Here is a 16266-nt window from a genome sequence, read left to right as displayed (position 1 = left end):
GTACTTTAGTGCAATCTCTTTATCTTGACAGTTGAACTTACAAATGTAGAATTATGTACAAAAGAACCCTGCATTCAAAAATGAAACAATGTAAAACTTTAGAGCCTACAAGTCCACTCAGTCCTCCTTCAATCAATCGCTCAGACAAATAAGTTTGGTTAAAATTTGCAGGAGATAATACAGCCCGCTTCTTGTTTACAATCTCACCTGAAAATGAGAACAGGTGTTCACATGGCACTGTTGTAGCCAGCGTTGCAAGATATTTACATGCCAGATGTGCTAAAGATCCATATGTCCATTAATGCTTCAACCACTATTCCAGAGGACATGTGTCCATGCTGATGATGGGTTCTGCTTGATAATGCTCCAAAGCAGAGAGAACCCACACATGTTCATTTTCATCATCTGTGTCAGATGCCACCAGCAGAAGGTTGATTTTCTTTTTTGGTGGTTCGGGTTCTGTGGTTTCCGCATCTGAGTGTTGCTCTTTTAAGACTTTTGAAATCATGCTCCACACCTCATCCCTCTCAGATTTTGGATGGCACTTCAGATTCTTAAACCTTGGGTTGAGTGCTATAGCTATCTTTAGAACTCTCTCATTGGTACCTTCTTTGTGTTTTGTCAAATCTGCTGTGAAAGTGTTCTTAAAATGAACATGTGCTGGGTCATCATCCAAGACTGCTTTAACATGAAATATATGGCAGAATGTAGATAAAACAGAACAAGAGGCATACAATTCTCCCCCAAGGAGTTCAGTAACAAATTTAATTAACGCATTATTTTTTAACGAGCATCATCAGCATGGAAGCATGTCCTCTGGAATGGTGACCAAAGAATGAAAGGGCATATGAATGTTTTAGCATATCTGGCACATAAATATCTTGTAATGCGGCTACAAAAGTGTCATGCAAACACCTGTTCTCGCTTTCAGGTGACATAAAAAAGAAGCAGGCAGTAGTATTTCCCGTATATGTAAAACAAACTTGTTTGTCTTAGCAATTGGCTGAACAAGAAGTAGGACTGAGTGGACTTGTAGGTTCTAAAGTTTTACATTGTTTTGTTTTTGAGGCCAGTTCTGTAACAAAAAAAAATCTACATTTGTATGTTTCACTTTCACGATAAAGAGATTGCAGTACAGTGCTTGTACGAGGTGAATTGAAAAATACTATTTCTTTTGTTTATCATTTTATAGTGCAAATATTTGTAATAAAAATAATATAAAGTGAGCACTGTACACTTTGAATTGTGTTGTATTAGAAATTAATATATTTGAAAATGTAGAAAAACATCCAAAAATATCTAATAAATGTCAATTGGTATTCTATTGTTTAACAGCGTGATTACTCGTGATTATTTTTTTTAATTAATCGCATAAGTTAATTACGATTAATCAACAGCCTTAGTTCTGAGCCAAATGGAAGCCAAATCTGCATACAAAGTAAACAGGGGGATGCAAAAACACTGGAGACTATACTCTGGTTGTGGGGTGGGTGTGAACTTCGAAGAATATAAATAGAATGCAAGGAGGCCTGAGCAGCAGGGGTGTTCATGAATGCTTGGATCGTGGTTTGCCAGAAAACCAGCGAGCTCTGCAAAAGACTGAATCCTTGGGAGAAAACTCCTTTATTATATAGGAAAGGTAACCATCGATTAGTGTAGACCCAGCTTTGTGTTTTATGATTTTGTTCTATATGTTTTCATTTCTGTTTCCATTATCCTTATTCACTGTCTCTTAAAACTTAGCTCTTGATAATACATTTATCATTTGTTTTCACTATAAATGTATCTCAGTGCTATGATGTTATATTTGAGATGAGCTTCAGTTGAACCAAACAAGGTGTGTGTGCACTGTTCTTGTGGGGACAGCTTCTCTTGTAATTTCTATGACTGTCCCGTGGGTAAGGGCTGGACATGGTAGGGGATGCTTTCAGAGGGGAATGGGAGCTGTGGTACACCCGTTGTTATCCTGCAGGGCAAAGTAAAGGTTGGCAGAACCCAGAGGAGATTGTTTGGGTGGCTAACAGACTAGAGGTGTCAGGGAGTTGACACCCAGTTAAGTATCAGCAAGTGTTCCTCTCACTGTAGATAGGGGAGTAATGAGCCCTGGGCACCCAGAGAGAGCATCACAAGTTGTATATCTGATCTCTAAATGAGTGGTCCTCAATGAGGGTTTTCCATACCCTAATGTCATGTTATAACAGACAAAATGCTGGTGAGGCTCCCCTCCCATCTAACCATAAAGAATGGAAGGCTGACTGTGACCCACCTCCTGTATTTTTTTTGCAGCAACCGCATTGAGGACCCATGCTGTAAATCCAAAAACAAGTAAGCAAATTGCTCCTCTTCCTTGCCAACAATCAAAATTTGGCTTGTAAGAAACCTGAATAAATCCCTAAGTACAGTAAAGGTACTGAATGGCACTCTAATGTTATAGTAAGAAAGATGCTAAAAATGTCTTGCAGAAGAAAATTATATATTTAAGTCTCCTGGTTTATGTTTTCTTATATGGCAGTATCATTGCTGCAGCTTCCAAAATACTGTGAATAAGTAGGTAGAAAGATTTGTCATTGAATTAAGGGTTACAAAAAAGGTCTTCCTTGAAAATCCAAGCTCAGCTGAAATGATGCTAAAAATGATTTTAAAAGCGTGTGACATCTGTCCAAATGGTTAAAGCCATGGAATGAAGCAAGGAAGGGTAATCTGGTCCCATGCTAACTGCTGACCCACAAGCACTAAAGTGGGCAGAACTGCTTGCTATTTTGTGCCAATGACAGAAGACCTCTGAAAATAGAATCATAGAATCATAGAATATCAGGGTTGGAAGGGACCCCAGAAGGTCATCTAGTCCAACCCCCTGCTCAAAGCAGGACCAAGTCCCAGTTAAATCATCCCAGCCAGGGCTTTGTCAAGCCTGACCTTAAAAACCTCTAAGGAAGGAGATTCTACCACCTCCCTAGGTAACGCATTCCAGTGTTTCACCACCCTCTTAGTGAAAAAGTTTTTCCTAATATCCAATCTAAACCTCCCCCATTGCAACTTGAGACCATTACTCCTCGTTCTGTCATCTGCTACCATTGAGAACAGTCTAGAGCCATCCTCTTTGAAACCCCCTTTCAGGTAGTTGAAAGCAGCTATCAAATCCCCCCTCATTCTTCTCTTCTGCAGACTAAACAATCCCAGCTCCCTCAGCCTCTCCTCATAAGTCATGTGCTCTAGACCCCTAATCATTTTCGTTGCCCTTCGTTGTACTCTTTCCAATTTATCCACATCCTTCCTGTAGTGTGGGGCCCAAAACTGGACACAGTACTCCAGATGAGGCCTCACCAGTGTCGAATAGAGGGGAACGATCACGTCCCTTGATCTGCTCGCTATGCCCCTACTTATACATCCCAAAATGCCATTGGCCTTCTTGGCAACAAGGGCACACTGCTGACTCATATCCAGCTTCTCGTCCACTGTCACCCCTAGGTCCTTTTCCGCAGAACTGCTGCCGAGCCATTCGGTCCCTAGTCTGTAGCGGTGCATTGGATTCTTCCATCCTAAGTGCAGGACCCTGCACTTATCCTTATTGAACCTCATTAGATTTCTTTTGGCCCAATCCTCCAATTTGTCTAGGTCCTTCTGTATCCTATCCCTCCCCTCCAGCGTATCTACCACTCCTCCCAGTTTAGTATCATCCGCAAATTTGCTGAGAGTGCAATCCACACCATTGCATAGAAAAGGAGTACTTGTGGCACCTTAGAGACTAATAAATTTATTTGAGCATAAGCTTTCGTGAGCTACAGCTCACTTCATCGGATGCATCACGGAGCTCATGAAAGCTTATGCTCAAATAAATTTGTTAGTCTCTAAGGTGCCACAAGTACTCCTTTTCTTTTTGCGAATATAGATTAACACGGCTGCTACTCTGAAATCTGAAAATAGAGGTTCTTAAGACAGTTTCCATTAGTCCAGTGTTATGTATGTGATGTACACACATCACACTCTGTGCATCAAGAGAGCAGAACTCGCATGTAAATGCATGTTCTTCAAGTAGATCAGTATTACTTTTTACACTGTGCTTGATTGGAGTAAATGTTCTGAAGTATTCCACTGACCTGAGCACCTATACACCAATAGAAATCAGTATTCTGCAGGTCTTACATTAATTTCTCTTTAGTAATTTCTTATTTAGAAGAAGATATGAGCTGAGGAGGATGAGGGGTGTGGGACTGGCTTGAGTTACATAGGTAGTATAAATTCTTATTCTAATCTGATGATCTCATTACATACAAGCTTTTCAGTTGCACTCATCACTGTAGTGCCATTCTTCCTCTCTCCTGCTGTATTCTGTGGGTTGAGCTATATGGTAGTGTATTCATTAGGAATAAACAGTATGTTCTTAACTTGAGTTAAATAATTCAAGGTAAAATCCTAGTGAAGACAAGACAGCTTGTAGTTTCCACGCGAACTAGCAAATCTAGTGAAAGGCTGTTGGGAGCCTAGGATTTAATTTGGCCTGCTAATGTGTGAAAACTACAAACTGCCTTGTTATCACTAGGATTTTACCTCAAGTTTGCTAACTTGAGTTAAGAATACACCTTTTTTTCCAAGTGAACACTAGGTAGGTGTGTGTCAAATCCTATTTGCTCCAATAAATTGTGTTCATGTGGGTATGTACAAGCTATATAAAATGACACACAGTTAGAATACACAATGTAGTAGAAGTTTAATACCTGATACATTTTGTGTTGGGAGCATAGTTTGCCCTTGCAGGTGAATGGACTTGAATAAGTCTTTTTTTCATGTGTAATTTCTAAGAGCTTTGTAATATATTTGCCCAGTTACCAACATGCTAAAGGCAAGGATGTTGGACTTTTGTGAGTGATTTTTTTTTTTTTAAGGTGCTACAGTGGCCAATGTCAGGTGCCCCAGTGAACAGAATAGGCAATCATCAAGTGATCCAGCCCCTGTCGCCCATTCCCAGCTTCTGGCAAACAGAGGCTAGGGACACCATCCTGGCTAATAGCTATTGTTGGACCTATCCTCCATGAATTTATCTAGTTCTTTTTTGAACCCTGGATAATAATAGGAGATCTATGCACACAATTTGAAGATTGAATTTGGGTCGTTGGGTTTTTTTTGTTTTTTTTTAATAGATATAATGATCTGGACAATCCCTACTGGCTCCCTGGCTTGCAATTGTCAGCAATTTATCAAAGGAATGACAGGAGAAGTGGAACTGGAGGGATTTGAAGGAAGGTGGGTAGCTCTTAGCTCAGGAAGAGTGTTCCTCACAGAATGCATGGCATGAAAGGAAGTGTGATGGTGTTAGCTGGTGAAGCAATCGATTGGGCAGTCAAGGCTGGCATTGTTGGCAGAACGGAAGAGGAAGGGAGCGAACATGACAAGATGCGATACAAAAATGGATATGTAGGGAGGAGTTAAGTTGTGAATGGCCTTGAAGGTAAGGCCATAAAGCTTGTATTTGAAGTGATGGAGAAGGGGCAGGGATTTGGAAAAGGGGTGATGTGGTTAGGATGACAAGCCAAGAAGATGATCTTAGCAGTAGCCTATTGAAGGGATTTGAGTGGGCTGAGATTAGTGTCAGAAAAACCAGAGCAGGATGTTGCAGTCAAGGCAGAAATGATAAAGGCCTGCGTGACATTCACTCACCACAGGTGCCCTTGGTGGCTGAAACGTAGGTGAGCGGGCTTACCTCTTCTTTCCTGGCATGCCTGCTAACAGGCTTTCCTGCAATGGTCTGCCCCTTTCTTGTGACTCAGCCTTGTGGCCAGGCCAGGTCAGGTCACATATTTATATATACCCCTTTCAGGGTACATAAAAAGTCAGGCACAGGATAGCCCTATGGTCAGGTTAGGGGTTTCAGGCATCCTCTGGTCAAAGTCTCAGGGTTTTGACTCTTCTGGCTTTAGGTCCTTCTCTCTTCCAGACTTCGCCCTATCAGGGTTGGCTTTCTGCCTTCTGCAGTCCCTAGGGGCTGGAGGGGAGCCCAGGCCCACCCACTCCATCAGGTTCCAACCAGGGCCCAGCAGCAGGCAGCAAAGTACTGCAACCAAAAGTGCTACCGGTGCTTTCCTGTTTCACTTCCTACACGTTCTCTCTTTTTTCAGTGCACGAAGTAAAGACATTAAAAACTGAAATCAAAGGTAAAGTCTGAGACATTCTGAGTGTTGTGAGTCTTTTTTCCCAGGAGCTGAGAGTGCTCTAGGGTCAGGTATTATTTTGGGGAAGTTCTATGGCCTATGTCACACCAGAGGTCAGACTAGATGATCACAGTGATCCCTTCTGGCCTTGGAATCTATGAATCTAAGGGCTTGTCTACACTGGCAAGTTTTTTTGATGAAACTATTGTCGACAAGGAAAAATCGACAAAAGCCAAGTCTCCAAAGCGTGTCTGTATTTGCTCCATCTGTCAACAGATCACAGTTCAGGGCACCTTTGTTGATGGCGAGAGCAATGGACTGTGGGTATCTGTCCCACAGTGCCTAGCAACACCATCCGTCACTAGGTGTTGTGGGAATGCGGAAACGGAGCGCGGTGCATCCTGGGATGTGCAAAATGTACCATCATGCACCGCTTTGTGTCCCACCCCTCCAAATGTCTCTGGCTTCCTTTTGCTCCGTTTTTCCAACTGTCATTCTTTTGTCGTGTTTGCCAGCATCTGCAGTGAGAGAGGATGGATTCCCGCACTTCTCTCCTATGCGCTGTTAGCCGTCATGAGGACATCGCGCATGGCAACACAGCTACTTGCAGAGTTACTCGCAAAGTTAGCAGAGGATGAATCACAGGCACCTGAGTGTGATATGAACGGCAGCAACTTATCAGTGCTTTGCGCATTCGCAGAGGGATCACATTGTCGTGCAGTTGTGGGATGACGACCAGTGGGTACAGAACTTTAGGATGCGTAAAGCAACCTTCAGGGAGCTATGTGGTGAGCTGTCCCCCGACCCGCGATGCAAGGACACCAGATTGAGAGCTGCCCTTTCGGTAGAAAAGCGTGTTGCAATCGCTGTGTGGAAGCTGGCAAATCCAGACTGCTATCGGTCAGTTGCAAATCAGTTTGGAGTAGGAAAGTCCACTGTTGGGACCGTATTACTCCAAGTGTGCAGGGCAATAAATCACATCCTGCTGCATAGGACCGTGACTCTGGGAAATGTGCATGAAATAGTGGATGGCTTTGCAGAGATGGGTTTCCCTAACTGTGGCGGGGCAATTAATGGCACACACATTCCAATTTTAGCACCAGACCACCTTGCCTCTGAATGCATCAATAGGAAGGGATAGCTCTCCATGGTGTTTCAGGTGCTTATGGATCACCGATGATGTTTCACGGACATCAATGCAAGCTGGTCTGGAAAGTGGCCTGTACAGAAAGCTGCAGGCGGGGACTTTCTTTCCAGACCACAAGTTCACAGTGGGGGATGTGGAAATGCCCATAGTAATCCTGGGAGACCCAGCTTACCCCTTACAGCCCTGGCTCATGAAATCTTACACAAGTCACCTGGACAGCAGCAAGGAGCGTTTTAACAACAGGCTGAGCGGGTACCCCATGGTAGTCGAATGTGCCTTTGGCCATTTGAAAGCTCACCGGAGGTGTTTCAATGGCAGGCTAGACCTTACTAAGGATAATATTCCTGTGGTCATAGCCGCGTGCTGCACTTTGCATAATCTGTGTGAATCTAAGGGTGAAATATTTGCTCAGGTGTAGAGCACTGAGGCAGAGTGCTTGGCTCCACAGTTTGAATAGCCAGATGGTAGGGCTGTCAGAGGAGCCCAGATGGCTGCTATTAACATCAGAAAGGCTTTGAGGAACCACTTTGACAATGAGGGGCAGTAACGCATGCTATGGAGTTGCTTTCCTGGTGCATCCATGTACAATTTTGGGGCCCAAGATCCATGCAACACAATGCTTTAGAAGCCTGTTCCCAAGAGTGAATTGATTGCTGTACGCTTTTGTAGAACACAGAATAAAAACGCTGTGCCATTAAATACCTTAGCCATCATTTAGTTAGCTCCCCTTCTGCCGCCTTACTGAGCTGGTCTGTTCTCCTTTTGAGCACCTCAGCAAAGCCATGCATGCTTTGCAGATGTATTGAAGTGGGACCATGAGGGCCCAGAGCAGCTTTTTAACCCCTTTCTTAACAGTGCAGAGTTTGTCACAGCGTAGTTGAGAGCTTTAGCAGTGTAGACTGAGGGAAAAGGCCAGAACTTGGAAGCATGAAGATGTGGCTGCAGTAGGGACCTCCTGGTGAGCAGAATCTGAGGTTGTGGCTTACCCCAGGAGTTGCAATTACTCCACCCCTGTCAACATCAGAAGTACAACAGGATTGAGAATGAGTTATCTGAGTGACAATCATGTGCACATGCAATACGTAGGTGGGTATTAGGTGTGATTTGTAACAATACTGACTTTGCTGTGTTAACTGAAACCTGTGCACCAAGGACTATGACAGCTTGTCATCTGCCAGCTCATATTAATGGGCCATGAAGAAATTTTTTATCTCCAGCAGCAGATGAGTGGCATGATTTGTTAGATATCAGTGTCATTTTGACTCACCATCCTTATTTTTATCCTGAAATGACCATAGGAAGGCACACCAATTCTCTGTCATAGGAGGCTCTGCAGATGTGGACTGTCCATCCTGAACTGCATGTAAAACTCTTGTATTACTATGAATTGCCTATACAGCCACATACAGATGAAATTCCACCTTGGCATCATCACCTGCTGCTACTAGAGGAGATGTGGTGAGGAGGACTGACAGAAAAGACTGCATATCATACAGGCTGTAGTGAGCATCCCAGGCACTTCTCATTGCTCCCAAGCATCCTTTGGAATAAACGGAGGCAGTATGCAAAGTAGGGTATGTTGAGGAATAGATTACTGCTCACTGCTCTCACTTCATTTGTCAGATGCCACTGACCTGGAGAAGAAGGAGCTGGTGAATCTATTGCTGTGATTCCCCTCTTGCTTGTTTTATTAGTAGTGTGTGACTTATCAAAGGACAACGTAGTGCCACGGCCAGAGATGACCATTAACTACTTCTTTTCTCACAGCGATCCAAGACATGATGCAATTTGTTGATAAAATAACTTTTCTTCCTGTGCCTCACTGTACATCTTTCAAGAAACACTCCAATAAAGTGTCAACATTGTAATTAGAGTTGAGCAAAACTTGGAATTTTCATCCGAGGGGAAATTTTAACATGTCAGGATTTGTTTGTGTCCCAAAATGGGATGAAAAGACAAAATTTCCTGTGGAATGAAATTCCAAAATATTTTGTTTTGGAAATATTTTTGATCCAAGTGAAACATGTCAACATTCCCAAAACACAGTTTCAAGTAATTCAACATTAAACTCCATTTCCTTATGGTGGCACGTTGCCTTATGGGATTTGTAATTCAGGAGCATGATCCCCCTCTCCCATTCCCCTGCTATATACCAGGTTGGCTCCCATAATGCACCCAGAATCACCTGACTCGCATGAGTGAAATGAACACTTCACCTTATGGGACTCATACTTCTCCAGGGAGCCCAGCCCATGGGAAAGAATGGGGTCCAGAACTAAACTAATAGGAAAATGCAATTTAATGTTTTATTGACCTGTGTCTCAATGAAAAAATCGGACAGTTCAAACAACACAGTATGCATATTCATGTTGAACTGACCCCAAATAAAATATTTCATTTCAATTTTCCTGATGGAAAAATCAACAATTTTGGGAAAAATCAAGAATTTTCTATAGAAAGTTTTGATTTTTGTGGAATCTGCATTTTCTGTCAGAAAATTATTCCAGTTGAAAATTCCTCACCAGATATACTTGTAATATCTGATGAGAGAATATAGGGAAAATTGGACTGCTGCCTTGCCATTATGAGACCTCCAGTTTCTCTGCCCAGGAAATAAATAAACGTCTGTAGTTTAAACAAAGCAAACAGCAACAGAATATCAAGCTGTAGACGCGGAAAAAGAAAAATTCTGAATCCAGTTCTGCAATATGCTGAGCACCCTGAACTCCCATTGAAGCTAATGGGCATTGAAGGCACTCAGCCCTTGTGGGATCAGGCTCTCGGTTTGCTAACATATCTCAGTTTTAAGTCTTCCAGCTGATGGTAGTAACACAAGTTAACAGATAAGTTAAAATATATATAAATATTATTTAAATCTTGATATTTCACTTTTAGCAATTTTAATGTTTCTGCTACCCTAAAAGGAAACAATTCCCGTCTGCTGGGGCAAAAATAGAACAGTTGTGAGAACTGTACAGTTTAGGTTCAAATAAATGTTTCAACATTTTGTTGTTGGTGGGTTTAATCAGTTGCACAGAGTGCCTAATATATATGCAGAACTTCAATTTGCTTCTATGACAATTTGCCAGAGGGCAAATTGAATTGCACTAACTTGAGAAGCGGTGGTGCTTTCCCTGCCCCTTTCTTGATAAGTGCAAGGTGAAGTAGAAAGCCTTGCTAATAGCACAGAAGCAGTTCACACCATGTAATCAGCTTAGGAGAGTTTCCATCAAACTCTCCTCATATTCCTGTTTACATTTTCCACACCTTAATGAAAAGGCTGTCTTTTGCAGGAAAAAGGTAGGACCAGTACTGCAGTAGAAGTGTCCCTGCTAATGTAAAGTTGATACGGAAGCTCTTTCAGCTTTTACTTGTTACTCATTCCCGCTTTGGCTTAGTTCATGGTTTCTGTTTGTTTTAGCATCTTGTGCTGACGGGTACATTTGGTGATAGCTCTGGAATACTAATGCCAATGCTGGTTCTCACAAAGCCTGGCTTTTGAAAAATGCTTTAGATCGTTCGGCACCCCTCTACCATGCTGAGCGACAAGAGGGGAGAAAGGCCATGCTCAGTGAATTTTTTTTTTTTTTTTTAATGCAAAGTAAGCAGCCCACAGGAATGGCAGCTCTTTGCTTCACATCCTTCTGCCCAGGCTTCTTACAAAGCTGTAGCCATCTATTTGCATAAATATCAGGCCTGTCCCTTGTTACAGTCTTTGTTACATAGATGCTATCAAAGGAAATGGAGGGAGAACAGATTTGAACATCTTGCATTCCACTCTTAGAAAAAGTGATATTGTATAACTAATCCACATGATTTTCTTTTTGGTTTTATTAGATTTCCTTCCCCCTCTGTCCCCATTCCCATTTCTTGTTTCAGAGCCACTGTTCCTAGCCTGTAGAGGGACATCAGCAATAGATACCTTGGAGCAATAGCACGTGCAGTATTCTCTGCAGGAGAGCCCTTCGACATTATTATGACCAGTGATTGATTTGCTCCAGGTGGTTATTCTCTTCCATTAACCACTTGGCACAGTCACTTCTCATCACCCATTTCATGACAGAGACATGAGAACTTTGCTGCCTCTATATTTCTCATCATCAGTTTGATTTGCCCAAATCTCCTGTAGGTTAATGCATGTTTGGTATATGCTGTACTTACCAGTTGCCAGTCTGGAGAGGAGGAGTTCACACAGTTGCCAATAGAAGGGGAGACAGTCCATAAGATAATCTTGCTATTAAAATGTGGTCCACACAATTAAAAGCTTAGGAACGCTTGGTCAATCTACCATATTTAGGCATTATGTCTCCACTTCAGTCTCATGCATATAGGCAATATCAGAGTACTAAATAAAGAGAACCATATCAACTAGAGCTGTCAAGTAATTGCAGTTAGCTCATATGATAAACTCAAAAAAATTAATTGCAATTAAAAATTAATCATTATTAATCATAGTTTAAATTGCACTGTTAATAGAATACCAATTGAAATTTATTAAATATTTTTGGACGTTTTCCTATATTTTCAAATATATCAATTTCAGTTACAACACAGAATACAAAGTGGACAGTGCTCACTTTATATAGTTTTTATTATAAATATTTGCACTGTAAAAATGATAAACAAAAGAAATAGTATTTTTCAGTTCATACAAGTACTGTAGTGTGATCTCTTTGTCATGAAAGTCAAACTTACAAATGTAGAATTATGTACAAAAAAAACTGCACTAAAAAACAAAACAATGTAAAACTTTAGAGCCTACAAGTCCATTCAGTCCTAATTCTTGTTCAGGCAATCGCTAAGACCAGCGATGGGCAAACTTTTTGGGTCGAGGGCCACAGCTGGGTGGGGAAATTATATGCAGGGCTGGGGCAGGGGGTTGGTGTGCGGGAGGGAGTGCAGGGTGTGAGAGAGGGTGCAGTGTGCAGGAATGGGCTCAAGGCAAGGGATTGGGGCAGAGGAGGGGTGCGGGGTGTATGAGGGGGCTCAGGAAAGGGGGTTGGGTGCAGGAGGGGTGGGGAGTGCATGGGGCTCAGGGCAAGGGTGCAGGAGAGTTTGGGGTGCAACAGGGGGCTCAGGGCAGGAAGTTGGGGGTGGGGTACAGGAGGGGTTCAGGGTGCAGGCTCCGGCCCGACGCCGCTTACCTAAAGCGGCTCCGGGGTGGCAGTGGCGTGCGCTGGAGATTGGGCAGTCTCCCTGCACGCCTGGCCTGGCCCCACACTGTGCCAATCTGGAAGCGGCCAGAGCCACGTCCCTGCTCAGCCTCTGGAAGAGCAGGGGGGACAGGGCTCCATGCACTGCCCTTGCCATGCCTCCAGGTACCTCCCCCAAAGCTCCCATTGGCCGCGATTCCCTGTTCCCGGCCAATGTGAGCTGCGGGGGGCCGTGCATGGAGGCAAGGGCAATGCATGGAGCCCTCTACCCCACAGGGACATGGTGCCAGCCCCGCTTCTGAGAGTGGAGTGGGGCCTGCAGCACCACGGGGGGGAAATCCCGCGGGCTGGATCCAAAGCCCTTACGGGCCGGATCCAGGCCGTAGTTTGCCCACCCCTGGCTAAGACAAACAAGTGTGTTTACATTTACAGAAGATAATGCTGTCCACTTCTTAATTACAGCATCACCTGAAAGTGAGAACTGGTGTTTGCATGGCACTGTTGTAGCCAGCGTCACAATATATTTACGTGCCAGATGTGCTAAAGATTCATATGCCTCCTCGTGCTTTGGCCACCATTCCAGAGGACATGCCTCCATGCTGCTGACGCTTGTTAAAAAAAAAATGTGTTTAATTAAGTTTGTGATTGAACTCTTTGGGGGAGAATTGTATGTCTCCTGCTTTGTTTTACCCGCATTCTGCCATATATTTTGTGTTTATACCAATCTAGGATGATGACCCAACACATGTTCTTTTTAAGAACGCTTTCACTGCAAATTTGACAAAATGCAAAGAAGGTACCAATGTGAAATTTCTAAAGATAGCTACCGCACTTGACCAAGAAGCGCCTTCCAAAATCTGAGAGTTATGAGGTGTGGAGCATGCTTTCAGAAGTCTTAAAGGAGCAACACTTTGATGCAGACACTACAGACCCAAACCACCTTCTGCTGTTGCCATCTGACTTAGATAATGAAAATAAACATGCGTCGGTCCGCACTGCTTTAGATAGTTATTGAGCAGAACTAGTCATCAGCAGGGAGGCATGTCCTGTGGAAGGGTGGTTGAAGCATGAAGGGACATATGAATCTTTAGTGCATCTGCCTCTTAAACATTTTGTGATGCTGGCTACAACAGTGCTATGCGAACACCTGTTCTCGCTTTCAGGTGACATTGTAAACAAGAAATGGGCAGCATTATCCCCTGTAAATGTAAACAAATTTGTTTTCTGAGCAATTGGCTGAACAAGAAGTAAGACTGATTGGACTTGTAGGCTCTAAAATTTTATATTGTTTTGGATTTGAATGCTGTTTTTTGTACATATTGCTACATCTGTAAGTTTGACTTTCATGATAAAGAGATTGCACTACAGTACTTGTATTAGGTGAATTGAAAAATACTATTTCTTTTGTTTTCTACACTGCAAATATTTGTTAAAAAATAAATATAAAGTGAGCACTGTACACTTTGTATTCTGTGTTGCAATTGAAATCAATATATTTGAAAATGTAGAAAACATCTAAAAATAATTTCAATAGATGGTATTCTATTGTTTAACAGAGCGATTAATAGCGTTTAATTTTTTAATCATGATTAATTGTGATTAATTTTTTAAATTGCTTTACAGCCCTAAGTTCAACTAAATAGCTAAATTAGCCAAGTGATTTATTGAGCTGTCTGGGGTCTCTGCTTATATACACGTCTCTTCACACACAGCTTCAACAGAGCGAAATTGGCAATATCTCCACTGACCTCCAATCAGCTGTCATTTGGTATTAGCCCAACCTACTTCTTTGTAGTCAGGGAGATTTCAGGGACTACATCATAGAGATTCCCTCATGCATTTGAGGGGTAACAAGTAATTTTTGCCTGAATGATGTTCAGCTTTTGAATACCATGATGTTTGTGCTACTTGCTATTACTAAGCAGATATCTTCACTATGCATATACAATCTTCTGATACTTGCCTTCAGGCCCTTTGAATACTCTAACTTGGTGGGAAATACTAATGGCAAGGTGATAGAATAGAATTCCATTGTGTAAATTCCATGCACAAAGCCAGGGGGCACAAATTAAAAAAAAAACATGGAATGAACAAGCTAGATATCCATTTTGATCCTGACCATTTTGTTTGTTGTATTGCTTTCTCCCAATTCTTTGGGTTTTTTTTTTTTTTTTTTTTTTGCCTTTCAGACTGTAAACTCTTTGGCAGGGGGCTGTCTCTTTCTACACAGGAATGTACAGTGCCTAGCCCATTTTGAGTAGTATAAATTAATAATTATTGCAGTATGTTGTTTTGATAAATACTAGTTTGTTTTCTGTTAGGTTCTTTTATTTATGGCTATATTTACCTCTAGATATTACTGACTATTGTAAGCGAGCTTGATATAGAAAAATCACTGTAACTGACTGAATAATGACAGGTTTCAGAGTAGCAGCCGTGTTAGTCTGTATTCGCAAAAAGAAAAGGAGTACTTGTGGCACCTTAGAGACTAACAAATTTATTAGAATATAAGCTTTCGTGAGCTACAGCTCACTTCATGTATTTCTCCTTCAAAACCTACATAAATCACGTCACAATATGAGAAATTACTAAATAATTTTTAAAACCTAATACAGATTTTGTTTTTGTTTTTTTTTTTATACTATCAGGTGAACTTTCTGTGGAAGACAATCAGGACCCTTTCCTTGTTAGTATACATATAATCACAGACCCTGGTGAATCCAAAGTTCTCCAGCAAGCCATCTATAAACTGTTAGCATGGATCCATCCAGACCTCCAGTTGTTCCGAGTCTCAGAAAGACGGGTCTCGAGGAAGCACAGGAAGTCTGGTAAGGCTGCTGTTTCTCAGCCAGCCCTTGCAGTCATTCTGTTTCTGCAGGAGGAATATAGAGAAGAACCAATCTTACAGCTCCATGAAACCTTTCAGAGACCACCTTGGCATTACCACCATACAGAACGAGTGCATAGCAAGTTCCTCCCTTACATGCCATGCAGTCAGGACTTCTTCACTTTGGCCCATGGGACCCCTTTGTGGGCCATCCGACCAGTGCATTATGGAAGAGAAATTATCCGCTTTGCCATATACTGCAGGAATGAAAACTTTGTTGACATTATGAAACTGTACCAGTTAATCCTGAAAAGACCGGCGTATCAGAAAAAGGCAGATTTTTGTGTCTTTCCTGTCTATTCTAACATGGATATAGACATTCAGTTCTCTTTAAAAAGACTCCCTAAGGGCCAGATTCCAACCCCTACAGAGTCAGCGGTGCTGGAATTCCGAGTAGAAGATGTTGGACAGCTTGTTCCTCTCTTGCCCAGTCCTTGTAGCCCAATCAGTGAAGGCAGGTGGCAAACAGAAGACCATGATGGGAATAAGATCCTTTTGCAGGTATTCTCTAATATCTCTAATTTTGTATGTGATGAAACAGAAACCTATTTGTTAATTTGTATAAGAATGCTAATTTGTCCCAGAACAGCAAATAAAGAGCGGGGCTTCCATAACAATATCCTGGTAGGCAGACCCAAGAAAATACTGCTAAAAAGAAAGCTTATAAAATGCTGTATGCATGGAAAAATATAAAAAATCAATACAGCTGTAGGTGATACTGTGATGTTCAGATATCCCTTAGCCCCATGTTCAGCAAAGAAGAGACTGAAATTAGCCAAGTATAGAAACGGGAAAGATTGTGAAATGATAGCTAAAGGTGCACGTTTTTGCAGTTTTTATAAGAAACATGAGTACACAGATCACACATATTTATAAAATAGCTATTAGTTATTAGCTTTTGATTAGCGGTAAACAGAATTTTTGATGGTACAA

The 16266-nt window shown here is 42.1% G+C and overlaps 1 protein-coding gene across 6 annotated transcripts in view; it reads left to right on the top strand.

Annotated features, from left to right (window-relative positions):
- Positions 1-16266, top strand: part of FAM124A (family with sequence similarity 124 member A) — a 79802-nt gene that overhangs the window by 33995 nt on the left and 29541 nt on the right. For 4 of the 6 annotated variants that reach the window (XR_005290765.2, XM_038388117.2, XM_038388114.2 and 1 more), the window contains 2 exons: positions 2287-2325; positions 15095-15834. Coding sequence is in view for 5 of the 6 variants with exons in the window: in XM_038388117.2 (XP_038244045.1) it covers positions 2287-2325; positions 15095-15834 (779 nt within the window). In the remaining variant the exon portion in view is untranslated. The remainder of the gene's footprint in view (positions 1-2286; positions 2326-15094; positions 15835-16266) is intronic. The other 2 variants (XM_038388115.2, XM_038388119.2) reach the window with 1 other exon arrangement.

This window comes from Dermochelys coriacea, chromosome 1, assembly GCF_009764565.3.
Source record: "Dermochelys coriacea isolate rDerCor1 chromosome 1, rDerCor1.pri.v4, whole genome shotgun sequence".
Taxonomy (NCBI): Eukaryota; Metazoa; Chordata; order Testudines; family Dermochelyidae; genus Dermochelys; species Dermochelys coriacea.
The sequence above is the reverse complement of the archived record's forward strand: the minus strand, read 5'-3'. Positions and strand labels throughout refer to the sequence as shown.